Below are 27,388 nucleotides of genomic sequence, written 5' to 3'. Positions count from 1 at the left end.
AGGCCCTATACAACTTAGCAAAACCTATCTCTAAATAAAAAAGAAAAAAATCTGAGGATGTGGTTTACTGATTAAGTGCCGCTAAGATTAAGAGGCTCTTAAAAATTTAAATTTTTAATTTCACATAAACCTTAAGAGACTTGTGAAATAGTCAACTCTGAGTATTATTATTTCTCCAGTTGTGAAAAATGAGACTCTTTAGTAATTGTTGATTTATACTAAAATTATATCCTTTTAGGGATGCACAATTCTATACTTGTATTTCCTTATTTCTACAATATCAGCTAAAGATGTTAGGAAAATTTTCAGCAAATGTCAAAAGCAATTACCCATTTTCTACATTTAAATGATTTTTTTCCACCTAGGTCCCAAATACTTCAAGGGATGGGCTATACATAAGAAACTTACTACAATCTTTATATTTGTCAAGGTGTTTTTGTAAATATTTTGCTGTTATCTAAGGTACACACGTTGGACAAATGCTACTCCACATTTGCTACAGATATGAGGTCAGAAATTGAAAAATATTGGAAATTTGAATACAGTCTTGGACACATTCTTTGGGTTTCTATATGCTATAAATCCTCCAGTGTTTTAAAAATGTTTGATCAATGGCCAAAAGCTTTGCAAATGTTTTCCACATGTCCTCTCACTCGTATGAATTCTGAGGTGCTGAGTAGGGTGTGAACAACTGTTGGAGACTCTGTCACCTATTTTACATTCATATAATTTCTGTGCTATCATATGTCTGGTGTGAAATAGTGTTGAACTACTGTGAAATAAGGTTTGATTCATCCTTAAAGACACTGATGCAATGTTTTCATTGTAAAACTTCTCTCCAGTATAAAATCTATAATGTTTAGTAAAATGTGATCTTCAATTTTAAAAACTTTTCCATTCTTCACATTTATAGGACTTCTTTCTAGTATGGGTTCTCTGGTGTCGAGTAAGTGATGATTGTTGATTAAAATCTTTGTCACATTCTCTATATTTGTAGGGCTTCTCTCCAGTGTGGATTCTCAGGTGCTGAATAAGTACTATTTTTTGATTAAAACTTTTGCCGCATTCTTTACATTTGTAGGGCTTCTCTCCAGTATGGATTCGCTGGTGCTGAGTAAGTGATGATTTTTGACTGAAACTCTTGCCACACAATTTACATTTGTAGGGCTTCTCTCCAGTATGAATCCTGTTGTGGCAATGGAGATGTGAGTTTGTATTAAAACTTTTGCCACACACTTTACATTTGTAGGGCTTCTCTCCAGTATGAATCCTTTTATGACTATTACGCTGTGAGATGCTATTAAAAGCTTTGCCACACTCTTTACACTTGTACGGCTTCTCCCCAGTGTGGATTCGCTGGTGCTGAGTAAGTGATGATTTTTGATTAAAACTCTTGCCACACATGTTACATTTGTAGGGCTTCTCTCCAGTATGAATTCTGTTGTGGCGATCAAGATTCGAGTTTGTATTAAAACTTTTGCCACACCCGTTACATTTGTAGGGCTTCTCTCCAGTATGAATCCTTTTATGACTATTACGCTGTGAGATGCTATTAAAAGCTTTGCCACACTCTTTACACTTGTACGGCTTCTCCCCAGTGTGGATTCGCTGGTGCTGAGTAAGTGATGATTTTTGATTAAAACTCTTGCCACACATGTTACATTTGTAGGGCTTCTCTCCAGTATGAATTCTGTTGTGGCGATCAAGATTCGAGTTTGTATTAAAACTTTTGCCACACACGTTACATTTGTAGGGCTTCTCTCCAGTATGAATTCTGTTGTGGCGATCAAGATTCGAGTTTGTATTAAAACTTTTGCCACACACTTTACATTTGTAGGGCTTCTCTCCTGTATGAATCCTATTGTGGCAATCAACCTGTGAGTTTGTTTTAAAAGTTTTGCCACACTCTTTACATTTGTAGGGCTTCTCTCCAGTATGAATTCTCTGGTGATTTTTAAGGCTTGGTTTTTGACTAAAAGTTTCACAAAGTTGTTTACATATGTGGGGCATCTCTTCTGTGTGTGTCCACTGGTGGCAAATAAGATCGGAGCTTTTATTAGAAGTTTTGTCACATTCTTTGCATTTGCATGGCATATTTCCTGTATGAACACTGTGATGTTGAGTAAAGTTTTTGAGTGTGTTGCATTCTTCACATTTGTAGGTCTTCTCTGCAGAATAAATTTTTTGGTGTTGAGTAAGAGTTGAAAAATTTTTAAAGTTTTGCCACACTTTTTACATTTACAGGTCTTTTCTTCAGTATAAATCCTCTGATGCTTAAAAAGTTGTAAGGTTTCACTAACAGTTTTTCCACCATCTTTTAATTTATAGTGTTTATCAGTGTCATAGTATCTACTGTGTTTAGAAGAGGTTGAGCAAGCCGATGCTTTTATATTTTCTTTAAAAGTATAGGGCACTCATTCTCTATAAATTCTCGTGTATTGAGCAAGCTCTGCACTGTGATTAAGAGCCCTTTCACATACCTTACACTTGCAAGTTTTGTCTTGACTATGAATATTTGGATGAGTAATAGTGTTTGAGCACTGAAGCAAAACTTTCCCACATTTTTCATCTTGGTAAATTTTTTTTAGAAAATGACTAGGAGTTTCTCTATATTCATAATTTTTATCACCAATGTAAATATACTGGTAATTACTCAGGGTACAGACATGGCTAATGGTGTTACTTATAGCGTTATCTATATAGTGCACTTTCCAGAAATCTGTATCAGAATTGTCATTGAGCAATAGTGGGGAAGTAGAAACCTTTCTACAATTATTAATATTGTCCATTTGAGCACAAGTTTTGTTGCAGAAGAATGGACATTTTGTAAAGAAACTCTCAAAAGAATGACTTTTAGAAATTTGTCTTAAATATCATCCTTGTGCAAATGTTTGACTGGAAGTTTAACTCAGTGCTACATTTATAATTGGCTAAGTTAAAAACTTATTCATGGACCAGATATCTTTTCAAATTTTCCACATTTCCTTTTAGAGGAAATATAGCCATCAAAAATGGCTGTGGATATATTCTTAAATATATATATATATATATATATATATATATATATATATACACACACACACATATACATACAGCTCCTTAATACTAATTGGAATAGATTAAATCTTTTTTCAGATATTAATTGTTTATGGTGTCTTTTGGCCATAAAATTTTTATCACAAATACAGACTACTAATTGGTTTTGTCCATTATAATACGATTTTTGAACTTTACTCTCACCTATATTTTCCCATTGTTTCCTTAGTTGTAAATAGTCAAAGTCACACTTTCCATATCTTCTCTCTCTCTCTTTTATTCCCTGTTCTGGTAAAATTTCTTGAGTATGATGAGAAGTCATGGCTGAAATAAATAAAAAATAAATAAAAACAATCATGTTTACTCACTGTACTGGGCTGAGTATATTTTGCAATCATAAGAAACTACAGCAATTAAGGAACATCAGCAGAGGAGTAGATTATTAAATCCAAGTCCATCATTACGGCAGAAATACATATGAATCAAATAAAAATGTACACAGAAAAATACTTTGAGAAATTTTCAAATCATCTTACTGTTCAGAGTATCCTGGATGAGTACATTACTGTGAAGAGTAATACAGTAGGGGAAAATACATTGTGTTGCACAAAGCCTTTCCTCCTTCACAATATATTTTAAAAATTTACCAACTTTATTCTGCTTCATTAAAAAGAATATGAAACGTGCAAATACTTGGAGACTGTTCAAAAAGGGGTTCCTGCTTACCACCAGAAAAAAAACACGGCTAAGTCAACTGTAAGAAAATTTATGAATTAATCCAAGGGAATAGTAAATTATCATTTAAAAGAAGTTTACTGGACTAAACCAACACACAAAAACAGAATAAAAATTAGTCAAGAATTGTTAATAGGGGCTGGGGATGTGGCTCAAGCAGTAGCGCACTCGCCTGGCATGCGTGCTGCCCGGGTTCGATCCTCAGCAACGCATACAAACAAAGATGTTGTGTCCGCCGAGAACTAAAAAATAAATATTAAAAAATCTCTCTCTCTCTCTCTCTCTCTCTCTCTCTCTCTCTCTCTCTCCCAGTCTCTCTTTTAAAAAAAAGAATTGTTAATAATAATAAGCATAAAATGTGTCTTGAAAGAATTTCTTTAGAAAATGTCTGAAATTGTCAAGGGTGGTTGTACACAGCAACATAGGATGTTGAGCCAGAAGGATAAAAATTTCAAGGCCAGCCAAACTAAAATGAAAAAAAAAAATGAAAAGTGGCAAATAATCCTTAAGTTCTCTTTCTAGTACTAATAAACACATCTCAGAAAATAGGAAAAATAAAAAATCCAAGCAACTCAATTATCACCAAGTTGTAAAGACTCAAAGCAGGTATTAAACTAAGTTTTTAAACTCAGAATATTGAGAGCATCCAAGAGAAAAAGATGGGTCACCTAGAAATGTGTAACTATATAATTGTGAAATCCTTAGTTGAAACTTCACAACACAGAAAGGAATTCAGGGCTACTTTCAAAAAATGAAAGAATAAAATTATCAACCAAGACATTATATTCACAGCTACTATATTTCAAAAGAGAAGGGAAATGATGACTTTAAAGATATAAAAATGCACACACTACTCATCAACACTAGCTGTTCTCCACAAAGTACTAAAGGAAATTCTTCATACTAAAATGTAAGTGTGCCCAGCAACACAAGTCATATGAAATTTTAAACATGTCTTGGCACAAACAATTCTATTGTATTGTAATGATGGGTCACAAAATATGCAATTTTGCAATATAATTTGAAAGACAAAAGCATAAAAAAAACTGTAAATAGGCATATATATCTGTAACAATAATATAATTTTGAAAGGACACATAAATATATTCAATTTTTAATAAAGTGAAGTCAATTTGAAACTCATACAAAGTATGAGAAGAAGATAATTCAGTTTTTAGATTTTTTTTTTTTGTTGACAAATGCAAGATTACAAAATTCTGATCAAAACAAACCTTGGCTATCTGAATTAACTCTAAAAATTACAACTGTTGGTAGTCCACAGGATACTCTAAATCTAAGGACACACACATATGGAAAGCAAGAGGATATAAGAAGGACACATACAAAAGTGACCGAACACAATCTGGCTGTCTAAATTATTGTACACAAAACATAGTTTAAGTCAGTAATAGGACATAGAAGACGTTTTAAATTTAAAAATAACCTTTGAAAAGAGGCAAAATAGAGAAAAGGAACCTTTCCCTAGGTTCTGAATTAAGAGTAAATACATTCACAACAAACATCCTACTTCCCAAACACATAAAGAAAACATTGAGAGAGTTGAATGAAAACCAAGAATCACTATCATATTAAGAGACACCAATCCCCACTTACTGAAAAGGGAAATACAGTGAAGCAAAACTGTAATTACAAAGCATAAGACTTTGAAAATATTTTGAAACTATTGTAGACTTATAGAATCCCTGTTCTTAATCACAAATGGGATATTATGCTGGATAGACCAATTTTATGTATTAAAAAAAAGGTTAATTAATATTTATTTTTTTTTTATTGTTGGCTGTTCAAAACATTACATAGTTCTTGATATATCATATTTCACAATTTGATTCAAGTGGGTTATGAGCTCCCATTTTTACCCCATATACAGATTGCAGAATCACATCAGTTACACATCCATTGATTTACATATTGCCATACTAGTGTCTGTTGTATTCTGCTGTCTTTCCTATCCTCTACTATCCCCCCTCCCCTCGCCTCCCCTCCCCTCCCCTCCCCTCTTCTCTCTCTGCCCCCTTTACTGACATTCGTTTGTCCCCCTTGTATTATTTTTCCCCTTCCCCTCACTTCCTCTTGTATGTACTTTTGTATACCTCTGAGGGTCTCCTTCCATTTCCATGCATTTTCCCTTCTCTCTCCCTTTCCCTCCCACCTCTCATCCCTGTTTAATGTTAATCTTCTTCTCATGCTCTTCGACCCTACTCTGTTCTTAGCTACTCTCCTTATATCAAAGAAGACATTTGACATTTGTTTTTTAGGGATTGGCTAGCTTCACTTAGCATAATCTGCTCTAATGCCATCCATTTCCCTGTAAATTCTATGATTTTGTCATTTTTTAATGCAGAGTAATACTCCATTGTGTATAAATGCCACATTTTTTTTATCCATTCATCCATTGAAGGGCATCTAGGTTGGTTCCACAGTCTAGCTATTGTGAATTGTGCTGCTATGAACATCGATGTAGCAGTGTCCCTGTAGCATGCTCTTTTTAGGTCTTTAGGGAATAGACCGAGAAGGGGAATAGCTGGGTCAAATGGTGGCTCCATTCCCAGCTTTCCAAGAAATCTCCATACTGCTTTCCAAATTGGCTGCACCAATTTGCAGTCCCACCAGCAATGTACAAGTGTACCCTTTTCCCCACATCCTCGCCAGCACTTGTTGTTGTTTGACTTCATAATGGCTGCCAATCTAACTGGAGTGAGATGGTATCTTAGGGTGGTTTTGATTTGCATTTCTCTGACTGCTAGAGATGGTGAGCATTTTTTCATGTACTTGTTGATTGACTGTATGTCCTCCTCTGAGAAGTGTCTGTTCAGGTCCTTGGCCCATTTGTTGATTGGGTTGTTTGTTCTCTTATTGTCTAATTTTTTGAGCTCTTTGTATACTCTGGATATTAGGGCTCTATCTGAAGTGTGAGGAGTAAAGATTTGTTCCCAGGTTGTAGGCTCTCTATTTACCTCTCTTATTGTATCTTTTGCTGAGAAAAAACTTTTTAGTTTGAGTAAGTCCCATTTGTTGATTCTAGTTATTAACTTTTGTGCTATGGGTGTCCTATTGAGGAATTTGGAGCCCGACCCCACCGACTGTAGATTGTAGCCAACTTTTTCTTCTATCAGACGGCGCGTCTCTGATTTGATATCAAGCTCCTTGATCCATTTTGAATTAACTTTTGTGCATGGCGAGAGAAAGGGATTCAGTTTCATTTTGTTGCATATGGATTTCCAGTTTTCCCAGCACCATTTGTTGAAGATGCTATCCTTCCTCCATTGCATGCTTTTAGCCCCTTTATCAAATATAAGATAGTTGTAGTTTTGTGGATTGGTTTCTGTGTCCTCTATTCTGTACCATTGGTCCACCCGCCTGTTTTGGTACCAGTACCATGCTGTTTTTGTTACTATTGCTCTGTAATATAGTTTGAAGTCTGGTATCGCTATGCTGCCTGATTCACACTTCCTGCTTAGCATTGTTTTTGCTATTCTGGGTCTTTTATTTTTCCATATGAATTTCATGATTGCTTTCTCTATTTCTACAAGAAATGCCGTTGGGATTTTGATTGGCATTGCATTAAACCTATAGAGAACTTTTGGTAATATCGCCATTTTGATGATGTTAGTTCTGCCTATCCATGAACAGGGTATATTTTTCCATCTTCTAAGATCTTCTTCTATTTCTCTCTTTAGGGTTCTGTAGTTTTCATTGTATAAGTCTTTCACCTCTTTTGTTAGGTTGATTCCTAAGTATTTTATTTTTTTTGAAGATATTGTGAATGGAGTGGTTGTCCTCATTTCCATTTCAGAGGATTTGTCGCTGATATACAGGAATGCCTTTGATTTATGCGTGTTGATTTTATATCCTGCCACTTTGCTGAATTCATTTATTAGCTCTAATAGTTTCTTTGTAGACCCTTTTGGGTCTGCTAGGTATAGAATCATGTCATCTGCAAATAGTGATAATTTAAGTTCTTCTTTTCCTATTTTGATGCCTTTAATTTCTTTCGTCTGTCTAATTGCTCTGGCCAGTGTTTCGAGAACTATGTTGAACAGAAGTGGTGAGAGAGGGCATCCCTGTCTTGTTCCAGATTTTAGAGGGAATGCCTTCAATTTTTCTCCATTCAGAATGATGCTAGCCTGAGGCTTAGCATAGATTGCTTTTACAATATTGAGGTATGTTCCTGTTATCCCTAGTTTTTCTAGAGTTTTGAACATAAAGGGATGCTGTACTTTGTCGAATGCTTTTTCCGCATCTATCGAGATGATCATATGGTTCTTATTTTTAAGTCTATTGATGTGGTGAATAACATTTATTGATTTCCGTATATTGAACCAGCCTTGCATCCCAGGGATGAATCCTACTTGATCATGGTGCACAATTTTTTTGATGTGCCTTTGTATCCGAGTGGCCAGAATTTTATTGAGGATTTTTGCATCCAAGTTCATTAGAGATATTGGTCTGTAGTTTTCTTTCTTTGAAGTGTCTTTGTCTGGTTTAGGTATCAGGGTGATGTTGGCCTCGTAGAATGAATTTGGAAGTTCTCCCTCTTTTTCTATTTCCCGAAGTAGCTTGAAAAGTATTGGTATTAGTTCCTCTTTAAAGGTTTTGTAAAACTCTGCTGTATACCCATCCGGTCCTGGGCTTTTCTTAGTTGGTAGTCTTTTGATGGTTTCTTCTATTTCCTCAATTGATATTGGTCTGTTTAGGTTGTCTATATCCTCCTGACTCAATCTGGGCAGATCATATGACTTAAGAAATTTATCTATGCCTTCACTATCTTCTAATTTATTGGAGTATAAGGATTCAAAATAATTTTTGATTATCTTCTGTATTTCTGAAGTGTCTGTTGTGATATTGCCTCTTTCATCCCGTATGTTAGTGATTTGAGTTCTCTCTCTTCTTCTCTTCGCTAGCATGGCTAAGGGTCTGTCGATTTTGTTTATTTTTTCAAAGAACCAACTTTTAGTTTTGTCAATTTTTTCAATTGTTTCTTTTGTTTCGATTTCATTGATTTCAGCTCTGATTTTAATTATTTCTTGCCTTCTACTTCTTTTGCTGTTGTTTTGCTCTTCATTTTCTAGGATTTTGAGATGAAGTATGAGATCATTTATTTGTTGGTTTTTTTCTTTTTTTAAGGAATGAACTCCAAGCAATGAATTTTCCTCTTAGAACTGCTTTCAATGTGTCCCATAGATTCCGATATGTTGTGTCTGTGTTTTCATTAATCTCTAAGAATTTTTTAATTTCCTCCTTGATGTCTTCTATAACCCATTGATCATTCAGTAACCTATTGTTCATTCTCCAAGTGATATATTCTTTTTCCTTCCTTCTTTTATTGTTGATTTTCAGTTCCATTCCATTATGATCAGATAGGATGCATGGTATTATCTCTACTCCTTTGTATTGTCTAAGAGTTTCCCTGTGACATAATATATGATCTATTTTTGAGAAGGATCCATGTGCTGCTGAGAAAAAAGTGTAACTGTTTGATGTTGGGTGGTATATTCTATATATGTCAATTAAGTCTAGGTTATTAATTGTGTTATTGAGTTCTATAGTTTCCTTATTCAACTTTTGTTTGGAAGATCTGTCCAGTGGTGAGAGAGGTGTGTTGAAGTCTCCCATGATTATTGTATGGTGGTCTATTAGACTCTTGAACTTGAGAAGAGTTTGTTTGATGAACATAGCTGCACCATTGTTTGGGGCATATATATTTATGATTGTTATGTCTTGTTGGTGTATGGTTCCCTTGAGCAGTATGTAGTGTCCCTCTTTATCCCTTTTGATTAACTTTGGCTTAAAATCTATTTTATTTGATATGAGTATGGATACTCCTGCTTGTTTCCGAAGTCCATATGAGTGATATGATTTTTCCCAACCTTTCACCTTCAGCCTATGTATGTCTTTTCCTATCAAATGCGTCTCCTGTAGGCAGCATATTGTTGGGTCTTGTTTTGTGATCCATTCTACTAGCCTGTGTCTCTTGATTGGTGAGTTTAAGCCATTAACATTTAGGGTTATTATTGAGATATGGGTTGTTCTTCCAGCCATATTTGTTTATTTATGTTACTAAACATGGTTTGTTTTCCACTTTGATTATTTTCCCCCCTTTAGTGTCCTACCTCCCACTGTTGGTTTTCATTGTTATTTTCCATTTCCTCTTCCTGTAATGTTTTGCCAAGGATGTTTTGAAGAAATGGTTTTCTAGCTGCAAATTCTTTTAACTTTTGTTTATCGTGGAAGGTTTTAATTTCATCTTCCATCCTGAAGCTTAATTTCGCTGGAAACACAATTCTTGGTTGGAACCCATTTTCTTTCAGTGTTTGAAATATGTTATTCCAGGATCTTCTAGCTTTCAGAGTCTGTGTTGAAAGATCAGCTGTTATCCTGATTGGCTTACCCCTAAATGTGATCTGTTTCCTTTCTCTTGTAGCTTTTAAAATTCTCTCCTTGTTCTGTATGTTGGGCATCTTCATTATAATGTGTCTAGGTGTGGGTCTCTTATGATTTTGCACATTCGGCGTCCTGTAGGCTTCTAGGATTTGGGGTTCTGTCTCATTCTTCAGGTCTGGGAAGTTTTCTCGAATTATTTCATTGAATAGATTGCTCATTCCTTTGGTTTGAAACTCTGTTCCTTCCTGTATCCCAATGACTCTTAAATTTGGTCTCTTGATGTTATCCCATATTTCTTGGATGTTCTGCTCATGGTTTCTTAACAGTCTTGCTGAGCTGTCTATGTTCTTTTCAAGTTGAAATACTTTATCTTCATTGTCTGATGTTCTGTCTTCTAAGTGTTCTACTCTGCTGGTAGTATTCTCAATTGAGTTTTTAAGTTGGCTTATTGCTTCCTGCATTTCTAGGATTTCTGTTTGTTTGTTTTTTATAACCTCTATTTCCCTGTATAGTTGATCTTTTGCTTCCTGGATTTGTTTATGTAATTCATTGTTGAAGTGATCTTTCATTGTCTGATTTTGCTGTCTGATGTCTTCCTTGAGACTCCAGATCATCTGAAGCATGTATATCCTGAATTCTTTATCTGACATTCCATCAGCTGCAGCTATTACCTCTTCTAAAGTTGAGTTGACCTGCAATGCTTGTGGTCCTTTCTTTCCTTGTCTCTTCATACTGTTCGCGTTCCTTTCTTCTTGGTGAAACTGTTGTGCTATTGAATTTTCCCCCTATATATTTATATTGGTCTTGTATAGTTGCAAAGTCTCCCTCGCAGGCACGGGCGGCGGCTCTGCCCCTCCGCCAATTGGGGCAATGTGCCTACCACGCCGGCAGGCCGCTGGGCCTGCTCTGCCAGTCGGTAGCAGGTCCGCCGTCCTTGCAGGCGCGGGCGGCGGCTCTGTCCCTCTGCGGGCCGCTAGGCTTGTTCTGTCGGTGGTCGCCGTTCTGCCTACTTTGCAGGCGCAGGCAGCGGCACTGCCCCTCTGCAGGCCTCTGGGGCTGTACTGCCAGTGGGTCGCAGGTCCGCCTACTTTGCAGGCGTGGGGGGGGCGGCTCTACCCTTCCTCAGGCCACTGGGCCTGTTCTGTCTCTCGGTTGCAGGTCTGACCTGTTCTGATGGTGGTCTCAGTTCCGATTACCTTGCAGGCGCGGGGGGGAGGGGGCGGCTCTGCCTCTCAGCAGGCCGCTGCTCCTCTTCTGCCGGTGGGTCGCAGGCCCGCCTACCTTGCAGGAGTGATTGGAAGCTCTGTCCCGCCGCGGGCCACTGGGCCTTTTCTGTCAGTGGTCACCCTTCCCCTACCTGGCAGGCGAGGGGGGTGGGGGGCGGCTCTGCCCCTCAGCAGGCCGCTGGGCCTGCTCTGTGTTTGGTCCCAGTTCCCTCTACTATGCTGGCGCAGGGGGAGGGGGCGGCTCAGCCTCTCAGCAGGCGGCTGCTCCTCTTCTGCCGGTGGGTCGCAGGCCCGCCTACCTTGCAGGAGTGATTGGAAGCTCTGTCCCGCCGCGGGCCACTGGGCCTTTTCTGTCTGTGGTCACCCTTCCCCTACCTGGCAGGCGAGGGGGGTGGGGGGCGGCTCTGCCCCTCAGCAGGCCGCTGGGCCTGCTCTGTCTTTGGTCCCAGTTCCCTCTACTATGCTGGCGCAGGGGGAGGGGGCGGCTCAGCCTCTCAGCAGGTGGCTGCTCCTCTTCTGCCAGTGGGTCGCAGGCCCGCCTACCTTGCAGGAGTGATTGGAAGCTCTGTCCCGCCCTGGGCCACTGGGCCTTTTCTGTTGGTGGTCACCCTTCCCCTACCTGGCAGGCGAGGGGGGTGGGGGGCTGCTCTGCCCCTCAGCAGGCTGCTGGGCCTGCTCTGTGTTTGGTCCCAGTTCTCTCTACTATGCCGGCGCAGGGGGAGGGGGCGGCTCAGCCTCTCAGCAGGCGACTGCTCCTCTTAATTAATATTTAAGTGATAGTTATTTTTTAACCAACATGGAATAAATATTTGAAGTCAAAAGTGGTAGGGATTTTCAAAAATCACTCAATATGTGTCAGTTGATTGAACACTCTTGGGCATGCTGTTGTTTAAGAATTGAAAGATAAAAATTAAAAGATGTTTATACTACTTAAAGTTAAATAGAAGCTCCAGGTAATATTCATCAAACTTGCATTGTTAAAAAGTTTTGTTTTTTTTTCAGAGAAATCTATCCATTAAATTATATGAATATCTCCCAAAATACAAATAAGAAAACTTTTCACTGCTAAAAAAAATATACTAAAAGTTACAGCATTCAATTGTAAATGCAGACATGGAGTTAGGTAAACGGAGTTCTTAGTGAGTGTGGCAATAAGCCCTCACATCAATAGCAAATTAAAAACATTACACATCAGTGTTGTTACAATGTTCTTCAACACAGCCATCATGGGGGATGCAAACCAAATATCCCTTGAAAAGAATGGATGAGCCAATTTGAAATATAGAAACTATAAAATTTGAAGTCAAGGAATTTATTCTAATTATATATTTTACAAAATGTATGTACATTAGGTTAACTGAATGTCACAGAAAGAATACTGCAGAATTCTAGAACATGACATCTCTAAACTAAAGAAGCAGCTTTCTGAAAACAAAGAGAATGGTTTAGTGATGGGGGGACAGAAATGAGCACTTGCTTCCTAGGCATTGTGGGGTTTTTTTTGTTTTGTTTTTTTTTTTTGAAATGTAAAATTTTTAGAGATATATTGCATAACAATTTGAATTAATGTTACTGAACTGTATATTTAAAATTTTGGAGGCAGTAAGTTTTATTTTGTAGTTTTGATTATAATAAAAATTACAAAATTTCATAAAAGAGAATTGCAACATTTCTCAAAGCTACATTTAAAATAATGTTTTTATTATTTATTAAGGTCTTTATCCTATAAAAAAGAACAAACAAATCAATATACAAATGACAGCCATGCATGTAATCTCAGTTACTAGGAAGTCTGAGGCAGAAGAATTGCAAATTCAAGACATCCTCAATAACTTAGTGAGAACCTCTCTCCAACTATGAATGAAAAGGAGCTTGGGGTGTAGTTCAGTATCACTGCCATCAATCCCATTACATTTACATATAGAAAACTTCAATTTCTAAGTACATGGGCAGAATAAAAAGCCAATCAAGATAAAATACAAAAGTCATAGACAAAAGAGGCTTAATATTTATACAAGCAAAAGCATATATAATATGATTGGCAATACAAACCAGAGTCATGCATATCTTAATTTGTAAAGCAATTAACTGATATGAGGAAACCCAGTCTATAACATGGAACACTCTGTACACAATAAAAAAAGAAAAAACAACAACCAAATTGTAAATATCCACAGATGTATTATTTTACAAATCATCTAACTCAAATAAACTTACACCATCTCTCAAAACAGCAGTCTTTGTCCAACTTGACATTCATTCCATGGCAGATAATTTCACAGAAAATCCATTACACATATCAGAAAGAACACTGATAAGGAAATTTTAGTGAAAAAATGTACAAATAAGATTAGGTAAACTGACTTATGATAGTAGTGTATTACAATGGGTGGACCTAGAGGTCTCCAGAAATGTGCAAAACTTTCCTGCAAATAATGGAATAAGGGCTGGAGTTGTAGAGTAGTGTTACAGAGCTTGCCTAGCATGTGTGAGGCCCTGGGTTCAATTCGCAGCACCATATATGGATAAATAGGAAATTCATTAACAACTAAAAATATTTTTTAAATTATGGAAGAGCTATCAGATAATATTGACACTCACAAGGCAAGGGGAGTGTTTTGTTGTTAATTTGAATGTATGGAGACATTACTGGAGGAAAAGCAGGATACTACATAATTTTAAAGGACAAAACATAGGACAGGTTTTTCTATGATAACAAGAGAAAGAATTCAAAGCTTCTCAAAAATATTTTCTGCTGGATAATGTCTCAATGAACCTTTTTGAATTTAGGCTTCCTCCTCTACCTCAACTATGTCCTCTGCTATATGTGGGCCACAGGATTTGACATCACTGCATTCCTCTAAGTCAACCATATGTCAAGTGAAAGATATATATCATGCCACCAATGGAAAACATTAAGGATGAAAGTAAACATCATTAACATTTTCTTGTCAGCACCAAGAACTACCACGTCTTTTTTATTGAAAGCATAAATCTGCAACACATTCTTGTGGAGAAGTTCCCAAAAGATATACTTCAAGGGAAGAAAACTAAATAATGATAATTAGGAATTTTGAAGGGAAGTTATGCTCACCCACAAAGACTAGGTTGCTGTAGTTCTCCAACATCACTTCTTTATATAAATTCTGCTGAGCAGGATCCAGGCATTCCCATTCCTCCTCAGAGAAATCAATAGCCACATCCCCGAATGTCAATGGCTCCTGAAATAAAAATTGTTAGATCAAAAGAACATGGACCAAACCATTATTCAGTTTTTAATTTGAATTAAGAGTTTGTAGAACTGACTGTCATGTAGGAGAGTGACTTTAATTATGACATAAGATACTTTTCATTATCTAATTCAGAGGAAAATACATAAGTCCAAAAACAGTATATATATTCCATATCAGAGTGAAGTGAAGGATATATACCATAACCCAAGCACTGAATAAAAGCCCAACTCCTAACTTTTCTGCCATCAGTGAATGTGAAATTTGGCGGACATTCCAGATGCAAATAAGATTTGTCAAAGATATTCTCATAAGGTGATTGTGCACACGGGAGACAAAAAGACTGGTAAAAAAAAAGCTTTTGAAAACAGTCTGGTTCCTATTCTCTCTGCCTTCTATCCATGAGATAGATTGAGATCCCCAATACAATTAGTTTCAAGTATCATCCATAACACATTCCCAATGCATAAAATATTCATAAAATATTAATATTTGGAGACATGTAAAGTGACACTTCCACCTCGTGAAAAGACAAACTTGAAACATTTCAAGTTCTATAAGCAGTTCAATGAGTGAATCAATTTGGTACAATAGAATGAACAATGGGTTACAGAAGACTTCAAGGAGGAGATTTAAAAATTCTTAGAGGTAAACAAGAACATAGACGCAACATATCAAAATCTCTTGGACACTATGAAAGCAATACTAGGAGGAAACTTCATTGCATGGAGTTCATTCCTTAAAAGAAGAAAAAGTCAATTGATCTCATACTTCATCTCAAAGCCCTAGAAGAACAAATCAACAGCAAAAGCAGTAGAAGGCAAGAAATAATTAAAATTAGAACTGAAATTGAATTAAAAAAAAACAATTAAACTTTGAAAAAAGTTGGTTCTCTGACAGACCCCTAGCTATGCTAATGAAAAGAAGGAGAGAGAAAATTCAAATTACCAGCATACATGATGAAAAAGGCAATATCCCAACAGACACTACAGAAATACAGAGGATATTTAGAAATTATCTTGAAAATGTATACCCCAATAAAATAGAAGACATTGAAGGCATCAACAAATTTCTTAAGTCATATGATATGCCCAGATTGAATCAGGAAGACATACACAATTTAAACAAACCAATATTAAATGATGAAATACAAGATGCCATCAGAAGCTTACCAACCAAGAAAAGCCCAGGCCCAGATGGATACACTGCCGAGTTAAACAAGACGTTTAAAGAAGAAATTCAAAAATACCAATATTCTTCAATTTATTTCAGAAAATACAGAAAGAAGCAGCACTTCCAAACTCATTCTATGAGGCCAATATCACCCTGATCCCAAAACCAGGCAGGGACAAATGAAAGAAAGAAAACTTCTGGCCAATATCTCTAATGAACATAGATGCAAAAATTCTGAATAAAATTCTGGCAAATTAAATACAAAAACATATTTAAAAGGTCGTGCACCAAGATCAAGTGGGGTTTGTCCAGGGATACAGGGTTGGTTCAACATATAGAAATCAATAAAGGTAATTCATCACATCAATAGACTTAAAAATAAGAATCATATGATCATCTCAAGAGACACAGAAAAACCATTTGACAAAATACAGCACCCTTTCATGTTCAAAAAATTAGAAAAACTTGAGATAACAAGAACATACCTCAACATCATACTGGCTCTCTACATTAAGGCTAAAGCCAACATCATTCTAAAGGGAGAAAAACTAAAGGCATTCCCTCTAAAAACTGGAACAAGACAGGGGTACTCTCTCTCACCATTTCTATTCAACATATTTCTTGAAACACTGGCCAGAGCAATTAGACAGACAAAAGAAACTAAAGGAATAACTACAGGACAATAACTTAAATTAGCACTATTTGCTGACAATATGATTCTATACCTAGAAGACCCCAAAAGCACCACCAGAAAACTTCTAGAACTAAAAAGTAATTCAGCAAAGCAGCAGGATATAAAATTAACACACATTAAAAAAAGGCATTTCTGTATATCAGTGACAAAGCCTCAAGAAGGAAATAAGAAAAACTACCCCATGTACAGTAACTTCAAAAAAAAAGAAAACATGTGATACTTGGGAATCAACTTAACAAAAGAGGTGAAAGATCTATACAATGAAACCTACAGAACCTAAAGAAAGAAATCAAAGAAGACCTTAGAAGATGGAAAGATCTACCTTACTCTTGAATAGGCAGAATTAATATTATCAAAACGACCATACAACCAAAAGCACTATACTGATTTAATGCAATTCTGATCAAAATCCCAATGACATTTCTCATAGAAATAGAAAAAGCAATCATGAAATTCATCTGGAAAAATAAGAATCCCAGAATAGCTAAAGCAATTATAAGCAGGGAGAGCAAAGCAGGTTGTATCACTATACCAAACCTTAAACTATACTACAGAGCAATAGTAACAAAAACAGCATGGTATTGGCACTAAAACAGGCCGGTAGACCAATGGTACAGAATAGAGGACACATATACTAACTCACAAAATTACAATTATCTTACATTAGACAAAGGTGCCAAGAACATGCATTGGAAAAAAGATAGCATCTTTGCTGTGAAAACTGGAAATCCATTATCAAAAAAAAATGAAATTAAAACCCTATCTCTCACCATGCACAAAACTCAACTAAAAGTGGATCAAGGACCTCGGATTTAAACCAAAGACTAAGCATCTAATAGAAGAAAAAGTAGGCCGTAATCTTCATCACATGGGGCTAGGCCGCCCCAACTTCCTTAATAAGATGCCTATAGCACAAGAATTAAAACCAAGAATCAACAAATGGGATGGATTCAAACTAAAAAATTTCTTCTCAGAAAAAAAAATCTGAGGTGAACAGAGAGCCTACATCCTGGGAGTAGATTTTTACCCCTCACACATCAGATAGAGAACTAATATCTAGTATATAAAGAACTCAAAATGCTAAGCACCAAAAACCCCAATAATCCAATCAACAAATTGACCCAGGACCTGAACAGACACTTCTCAGAAAAGGATGTAGAATCAATCAACAAATATTTGAAAAAATGTTCATCATCTCTTGCAATTAGAGAAATGCAAATCAAAACCACTCTAAGATATCATCTCACTCCAGACAGAATGGCAGCTATCATAAAGACAAACAACAAGTGTTGGCAAGGATGTAGGGGAAAAGGCATACTCATACACTGCTGGTGGGACTGCAAATTGGTGCAAACAACATGGAAAACTGTATAGAGATTCCTTCATAATCTGGGAATGAAAACAACATTTGACCCAGCTATTCCTCTTCTCGGACTATTCTCAAAGGACTTGAAAACAGCATACTACAGGATCACAGCCATGTCAATGTTTATGGCAGCACAATGCACAATAGCAAACTGTGGAGCCAACCCAGATGCCCTTCAGTGGATGAATGGATAAAAATATGGGGCATATATACACAATGCAATTTTACTCAGCAATAATAAAATCATGGCAAGTGCAGGTAAATGCATGGTATTGGAGAAGTGAAGTTAGTCAATCCCAAAAAATAAATGTTGAATGGTTTCTCTGATAAAGGAGGCTGACTATTGTGGGGTAGGGAGGGGGAGCATAGGAGGAATAGATGAATTCTACATAGGGCAGAGGGGTTGGAGGGGAGGGGAGGAGGCAGGGGATTAGCAGTGATTGTGGAATGTGATGACACCATTATGCAAAGTACAGGTATGAAGACACAAATTGGTGCCAACATACCTTATATACAACCAGAGATACGAAAAATTCTGATATATGTATGTATTAAGAGTTGTATTGCAGAAAGAAATGAGTACGTATATAATGGCATAAATTAGCATGAATATACTTTCTATACAGAGATATGAAAAATTCTGCTTTATGTGTGTAATAAGAATTGTAATGCATTCCACTGTTGTTGTGTATTTAAAAAAATAAATGTTTAAAAAAAGAAAGGTATTGAAACCCATTGGGGACACTATAAGCCTATATGGCTATATATCTTAAAAACACAGAGCTGGAAGGGAAGATGCATGAACAACATGAGAAACCAAGAAAGAATGTGCCCCAAACAAAGATGCTGCATTATTAGAACCCATGGTCAGAATATCAGGATAAATGGGAGAAGGTACATAATTTTCTGTGAATTAAAGGATGATATGAGAGCAAATACAGGCAGCAAAGGATCATTTTGATAAAGAGCTACATAAGCAAATACAGAAAGCAAAAGATTCCTTCAATAAGGAGACAGAGATTTTGAAAAAAAAAAAAAACAGAGATCCTTGAAATGAAGGAAACAGTAAACCAAATTAAGAACTCAATAGGAAGCATCTCCAACAGAATAGATCACTTGGAAGACAGAAGCTCTGACATTGAAGGCAAAATATATAATCTTGAAAAAATAAAGTTGACCCCAATGAAGATGGTAAGAAACCATGAGCAGAAGATTCAAGAATTGTGAGATAATATGAAAAGACCAAATTTAACAACTATTGGGATAGATGAAGGCATAGAGGTCTAAACTACAGAAATGGACAATCTATTCAATGAAATAATACCAGAAAAATTTCCAAACATGTAGAGTGAATTGGGAAATCAAATACAAGGATCATATAGGACACCAAATGAACAAGATCACTACAGGTCTACACCAACACACACCATAATGAAAACACCTAGCATACAGGAGGAGCAGAGCATTTCAAAAGCCACAAGAGAAAGGAATCAAATTACATATGGGGAAAACAAATCAGGATCTCTGATTTCTGAACTGAGACCCTGAAATCTACAAGATACTGCAACAATATAAACCAAGCTCTGAAAGAAATGGATGCCAACCAAGAATCATACCCAGCAAAATTAAATTTTGATTAGCAATTAGATTTCGATTCAGATGTTATTTTATGTCAAAATAAAAACCTTCCTTCATACACAAATTTAAAAGTATTTACAACCAGAAACCTGCACTACAGAACATCCTTGGCAAAATATTCCATGAGGAGGAAATTAACAACAATAAAAAATCAGAAAAGGGTAGTATCACTCTAAAGGAAAAACCTATCAAAGAGAAACTGACTTAGTTAAATACCAAAAATAAACAAAAATAACTGGGAATACAAATCTTGTCTCAATAATAACCATGAAAGTTTAGTTCCAACTCAGCAATCAAAAGACAGGCAGATTGGATAAAAAAAAAAAAAACCAACAATATGCTGCCTCCAAGAGACTCATCTCATAGGAAAAGATACCCACAGACTGAAGGTGACAGGTTGGAAAAAAAATATATCACTCAGGCTGGGGCTGGGGCTCAGTGGTAGTGCACTCGCCTAGCACATGTGAGACCCTGTATTCGATCCTCAGCACCACATAAAACTAAATAATAAAGGTATTGTGTCCATATACAAGAAAATAAATATTAAAACACATACCACTCACATGGAATGTGGAGGCAAGCAGGGGTTTCCATTCTTATATCAAATAATGTGGACTTCAAGTGAAAGTTAATCGAAAGGGATAAAGAAGGACACTTCATACTGATTAAAGGAACCATACACCAACAAGACAGAACAATTATAAATATACACACCCCCAAAACAATGGAGCATCTTTGTTCAAACAGACTCTTCTCAAGTTTAAGGGCCAAGTAGACCATAAGACAATAATTCTGGGTGACTTTAACACACCTATTTTACCACTGGATTGATCTTCCAAACAATATCCATACAGAAACTATAGAACTCAATAATACCATCAATAACTTAGATTTAACTGACATACATAGACTATTTCATCCTTCAATAGGCGAAGACACTTTCTTCTCAGCAGCAAATGGATCCTTCTCTAAAATAGACAATATGTCATGCCAAAAAGGAACTCTAAGCAATACAGAAAAGTAAAGATACTATCATTTCATAATGGAATTCTATCATTTCATAATGGAACGAAATTAGAAATCAATGATAAAAATAGAAGCTACTCCTATACCTGGAGACTAAATAATATGCTAGTGAATGAACAATGGGTTGCAGAAAACATCAAAGAGGAGTTTTAAAAATTCTTAGAGGTGAATGAGGACACAGATACAACATATCAAAATCCCTGGGACACTATGAAGGCATTACTAAGAGGAAAGTTCATTGCATGGAGTTCATTCCTTAAAAAAGAAAAAGTCAAATAAATGACCTAAAATTACATCTCAAAGCCCTAGGAAAAGCAGTAAAGCAGTGAAGGACAGAAACACCAAAATCAGTAAAGGACAGAAAATAATTAAAATCAGAGCTGAAATCAATGAAATTGTAACAAAAGAAGCAAATAAAAATTGACAAAGTGACTGGGAATGGAACCACCATATGACCCAGCTATCCCACTCCCCAGTCTATACCCAAAAGGACTTAAAAACAGCACACTACAGGGACACAGTCACAATGTTTTTAGCAGCACAATTCACAAGAGTTAAACTGTGGAGCCAACATAGATGCCTTTCAGTGGATGAATGGATAAAGAAAACGTGGCATTTGTACACAATGGAATATTACTCAGCAATAAAAGAAAATAAAATCATGGCATTTTCAGGTAAATGGATGGCATTGGAGAAGATAATGCTAAGTGAAGTTAGCCAAACCCTAAATAACAAATTCTGAATGTTTTCTCTGATATAAGGAGGCTGAAACATAGTGGGGTAGGGAGGGGGATCATGGGAGGAATACATGAATTCTATTTAGGGCAGTGTGGTGGGAGGAATAGGGAGGGGAAAGGGATTAGCAAGGATGGTGGAATATAATAGACATCATTATCCAAAGTACACGTATGAACACAGGAATTGATGTCAACCTACTTTATATACATAGATATGAAAAATTGTGCTATATATGTATAATAAGAATTGTAATATATTCTGCTGCCATATATTTTTAATTTTTTTTAAATTTTCAAAATGAAAAGTTGTCTCTTTGAAAAACAAATACATTTGATAAAACCTTATCCATGCTACTGTAGAGAAGGAGAGAAATACTCCAATTATTAAAATCCATGATGAAAAAGGAAATATCACCATGAACACTAGAGAAATACAGAAGATAATTAGAAATTATTTTGAAAATTTGTACTGCAATAAAACAGAAAATATTGAAGTCATCAACAAATGTCTAGAATCATGTGACTTACCCAAATTGAGTAAGTTAAACAGATCATTTTCAAGCAATGAAATAGAAGACACCATCAAAAGCCTACCAAAAAAAAAATCCCAGGACTCAATGGATACAAGACCTTCAAAGAAGAACTAACACCAATACTTCTCAAATTATTCCATGAAATATAAAAAGAGGGAGAACTTCCAAACTCACTCTATAAGGCCAATATCTCCTTGATTCTAAAATCAAACAAACACAGAAAAGAAAGTGTACTTCAGACCAATACCTCTAAAAATCAGAAGCAAAAATTCTGAATAAAATTCTGGCAAATCAAATACAAAAACATATCAAAAAGATGGTTCATCATGATGAAGTGGGATTCATCCCAGGGATGCAAGGTTGGTTCAACACACAGAAATCAATAAATGTAATTCATCACATCAGTAGATTAAAGATAAGAACCTTATGATCATCTCAACAAATGCAGAAAAAGCATTTGACAAAATACAGCACCCCTTCATGTTCAAAACACTACAAAAACTAGGGATAACAAGAACTTACCTCAACATTTTAAAGGCTATCTATGCTAAGTCTCAGGCCAACATCATTCTAAATGGAGAAAAACTGAAGGCATTCCCTCTAACATCGGAAACAAGACAGGGATGCCCTCTCTCACCCCTTCTATTCAATATAGTTCTTGAAACACTGGCCAGAGCAATTAGACAGATGAAAGAAATTAAAAGAATATGTATAGGAAAAGAAGAACTTAAACTAGCACTATTTTCTGATAATATGATTCTGTACCTAGAAGACTCAAAAAACTCCACTAGAAAACTTCTAGAACTAGAATTCAGCAAAGTAGCAGGATATAAAATCAACACCCACAAATCAAAGACATTTCTGTATATCAGTGACAAATCCTCTGAGAGAGAAATGAGGAAAACTACCCCATTCACAATATCCTCAAAAAATAAAAAGAAACTTGGGAATCAACAAAAGGTGAAGGATCTATACAAAGAAAACTTCGAGACACTAAAGAGAAATCAAAGACCTTAGAAGATGGAAAGATTTAACTTGATCTTGAATAGGCAGAACTAATATTATCAAAATGGCCCTACTACCAAAAGCACTCTACAGATTTAATGCAATTCTGATCAAAATCCCAATGACATTCCTCATAGAAATAGAAAAAGCAATCATAAAATTTATCTGAAAAAACAAGAGACCAGAATAGCTAAAGCAATCCTTAGCAGGAAAAGGGAGGCAGGTGGCATTGTTATACCAGACCTTAAACTATACTACAGAGCCATAGTTACAAAAACAGCATGGTACTGGCATCAAAACAGGCTGGTAGACCAATAGTACAAAATAGAGGACACAGAGACCAACTCACAAAACCACAATTATCTTATATTAGACAAAGGTACTAAAAAAATATGCACTGGAAAAAAAGATAGCATCTTCAACAAATGGTGCTGGGAAAACTAGAAATCCATATGCAGCAAAATAAAATTGAATCCCTCTCTCTCACCATGCACAAAAGTTAACTCAAAATGGATCAAGGATCTAGGAATTAAACCAGGGACTCTCCAAATAGAATAAAAAGTAGGCCCTAATCTCCATCATGTGGGATTAAGCTACAACTTCCTTAATAACACTCCTATAGCACAGGAATTAAAACCAAGAATCAACACATGGGATGGATTGAAACTAAAGGTTTTTATTAAAAAAACCCAATAGAGAGCCTACTTTCTGGGAGCAAATTTTTACCCCTCATACATCAGATAGAGCACTAATCTCTAGGGTATATAAAGAGCTCAAACGTCTTAACACACACACAAAAAAAAATCCAATCAATAAATGGGCCAAGGACCTGAAAAGACACTCTGAGAAGAGAATATACAATCAATCAACAATTATATGAAAAACTGCTCATCATCTCTAGCAGTCAGAGAAATTCAAATTAAAACCACTCTAAGATACCATCTCACTCCAGCCATTAGGGCAGCTATTATGAAGACAAACAACAATAAGTGTTGGCGAGGATATGGGGAAAAGTTACACTCATATACTGCTGGTGGGACTGCAAATTGGTGTAGCCAATTTGGAAATCAGCATGAAGATTCCTTGGAAATCTGGGAATGGAACCACCATTTGACCCAAATATTTCTCTTCTCAGACTATACCAAAAAACTTAAAAACAGCACACTACAGGGACACAGCCAGGTCAATGTTTATAGCAGCACAATTCACAATAGATAAACTATGGAGTCAACCTAGATGCACTTCAGTGGATAACTGGATAAAAACAAATGTGGCTTATATACAAAATGGAATATTACTCATCATTAAAAAAGAACAAAATCATGGCACTTGCATGTAAATGGATGGAGTTGGAGAAGATAATGCTAAGTGAAGTCAGCCAATCCCCCCGCTCCAAAAAAATGCCAAATGTTTTCTCTGATATAAGGAGGCTGAATCATAGTGGGTTAGGGAGGGGGAGCATGGGAGGAATAGATGAATTCTAAATAGGGCAGAGGGGTGGAAGGGAAAGGGAGGGCACAGGGGATTAGCAAGGATGGTGGAATGTGATGGACATCTTTATACAAAGTTCCTGTATGAAGACTTGAATTGGGTGTCAACATACCTTATATACAAAGAGAGATGAAAAATTGTGATATATATGTGTATTAAGAGTTGTAATGCAAAAAAGTACATGTATAATGGCATAAATTGATGTGAACATACTTTATATACAGAAATATGAAAAATTGTGCTCTATGTGTAATTAGGATTATAATGCATTCCACTGTTGTCATCTATTTTTAAAAAATAATAAAAACCATAAAAAACAAGATCTAAAAAAACATCTAGATAAAAAGAAAGAAAGAAAGAAACTAACTGAGATAGGATGCATTTGGTGCTACATACCTGATATATCCAGTGGTCTGGAGGCTGAGGCAGGGGGGATCACAATTGTGAAGCTTACCCTAGCAACTGAGTGAAACCCTGCCTAAATTAAAAAAAAAAAAAAGTCAGTAGTAATTTTAAAAAATTAAGAAAAAATTAATTTTTTTAAATAAAAATTTTAAAAGAACTGAGGATATTGTTCAGTAATAGGACACCCTGGTTCCAATTCCCAGTTTCACAAAAGGAAAAAAAAGTCCTTTTCAAAGTTACAGGAAACATTTTTAAATTTATAAATTGTATATATGAAAACAAAAATTCTATTCCTCAAATGACTCCATTAAAGAGAACAAGGAGAAGTGACAGATGAAAGAAACAAATTGCCTCACCTTTAACCAAACTCTTCTAAGAAAGGAGAACAGAGACTACAAGAGAAACACAGGCAAGAGCCGTGAACAGCCCCTTCAAATAGCAGGTATCTAAATGTCCCTTCATCACAAAGCAATCAACGCCTTTAGAAAGGAGGGACTGTACAATAAAGTCACATTGAACACAAATTGAGACAGTGTTGAAGAATATGTGGGGTTATCATGAAGGTCCACAGAAACAGATGTGGACCCTACAGCACCTGTTCATATGGGGACACAGCATGCTCCTCCAGAGCCGAGACCTGGGGTCTGGTGAAAGAGGATGTCCATTTGGGAATAAATAATAAACTATGGAAAATAACAATTTCTGGCAATCAGCCACATTTTGTTTGCCATATTGCATACAGTTTGACAAATACTATGAAATGCCATGTCAGTTTTATATAGCTGTCACATAAATGTCACATTTCACATATAAGCATACTTCAATAGTACATCTGCAGAATTTGAAAAAATACAAATACAGATAAGCACATAAAAGACTGAATTACACATCCTGGGTATAGATGATAGGACTCCTCATTATAAAGAGGACAGCTTCCCTCAGGTTCATCTATGAAAACACCCCATCAAAATTTCACCATGATTTTCTTTTCATTGAAGAAGGGACCAAAGCAAACAGTTTGAAAATTCTCCTAGAAGGTTGAATTGATATGAAATTAGCCAGGAATTCTGAACTCTAAGTGCAAAAGCAGGAGCTATCATTACCAGGCACTAATGCATGTTATAAAATTATCATATTGCAGTAATTTGAGGACCAAAAAAAATCACAATGCAGAAATTTCATAGATGACTCCATATGTATGTAAATGTCAATTTTATTATGAAGTGCAATGAAAAGGCCTAGATAAATGCAACCATCTCCAGCAGAGGATTTGATGTGAATGAACAAGACAACCCAACAGGAAGGGAGGTATGGGAACTGGAGGTGCAGAGCACTGGTAGGGCTTGGGTACAGGACATGCATGGTACTGGATTATACTACACCAAATAAACACCTACTTCTGTTTGGAGTCCCTCTTAAATAAAGTTATACATGGGTTGAGAGACCTAGGCATTGGACCACTGAGAAAATATCTACCATCTGAAGGGCAGGCAAAGTTGGGGGACACTTGGGCATTAGACCTGCCTTGAGCAATGTGCCACATAATTGGGACAGAATACCCCAATCCAGTGTCACCCAGAGTAGATGAAGACTTATTGGGGTCACAAATGGAGCACATTGGACACTAAATGACTTGTCGCTGGAAACACAATTTGGCTGGTGCTTATAGAAGAACGAACTGGGTATACACAAGTATCAGGAGTAGAGAAAAGGGGTGGTTTTCTATGGCTGTGATGCATAATGATCTTTATCCATGGGACCAGGGCAGAAGGGGAATGAGATAAAGGGTCCCAGTTTATCCCTAGAAGGGATTTGCACCTCATGATCTGCAAACTGTGGTTGCTAACAGTCGAGTTCCACTCTAGCCAGTCCCTGAGGGTAGACAGGAGAAATGCAGTCCACCCAGCAGCCCTGCCTGAGCCCTCTCCCCCCTACCTCAGTAATAACTCCAGTCCTGACCAGTTCTTTCTGGAAGGAGTATGTCCAGGCACTCAGGGTCCCAACATTTTTTTTTCCATTCCAGGGACTCCATCCTAACCCACCAAGCTTTGGGAGCAATGGCAACTGTGCATGTGCAAATCCCCCTGGATCAAAAACAAGTGGCTTCACATTGATGTTCAAGCACTTCCAGGGACTACTATCACTCCCCCACACACCCCGGAGTGAAGGAAAATGATGAAAACCACAGCTCCCTGTTTCTTTCTAGAATAGGCTCACACCACCTTCTTACAGTGAGCACAGGCAGCCTGGGTTCTAACCAATTGCATCAGGAATTTAGTCACCAGCCAAGTAGGAGAGTTTCTGCAGCCTGAGCCCAGCTATGGGAAAGGCTCCTATCAAAGAGGTGAAGGAACTAGTCCTCCAATGACATAGATATGGAGCAAGAGACATGCTGATGACATGGGGCTAGAATATAAGCTTAGTGCAGACAATTTTTAAAAATAGCATGGAGTTCTTTAAAAGCTAACAGAGTAACAACCACTCTGGACGCATTTCCAAAGGAACTTGAACCAGTGTGTTAATAAATGGCTGCATGCCCATCGCTACTCCAGGATCCACAGGAGCCAGGAGGAGGGAACATCTGAAGTGGCTTCTGGATAAGGAGACTCCTCCCAGTCACAGGGACATCACCTACTCCCCTGAGAAACTACTTCCCCGAAATGCACCTGCTCATAGGTCAACAGGTGGTGG

General features: G+C 36.7%; 1 protein-coding gene across 1 annotated transcript in view; it reads right to left on the bottom strand.

The window, feature by feature from the left end:
• Nucleotides 1-882: 882 nt before the first annotated feature.
• LOC139703053 (zinc finger protein 345-like) overlaps nucleotides 883-27,388 on the bottom strand; it is a 45,070-nt gene continuing 18,564 nt past the window's right edge. The window contains exons 4-6 of the mRNA XM_071605974.1: nucleotides 16,288-16,335; nucleotides 14,494-14,620; nucleotides 883-2,168 (exon numbers count right to left, since the gene is read on the bottom strand). Coding sequence (XP_071462075.1) covers nucleotides 883-2,168; nucleotides 14,494-14,620; nucleotides 16,288-16,335 — 1,461 coding nt within the window. The remainder of the gene's footprint in view (nucleotides 2,169-14,493; nucleotides 14,621-16,287; nucleotides 16,336-27,388) is intronic.

The sequence above is a fragment of the Marmota flaviventris genome, chromosome 20 (genome assembly GCF_047511675.1).
Source record: "Marmota flaviventris isolate mMarFla1 chromosome 20, mMarFla1.hap1, whole genome shotgun sequence".
Taxonomy (NCBI): domain Eukaryota; kingdom Metazoa; phylum Chordata; class Mammalia; order Rodentia; family Sciuridae; genus Marmota; species Marmota flaviventris.
This window is presented reverse-complemented; position numbering and strand designations above follow the sequence as displayed.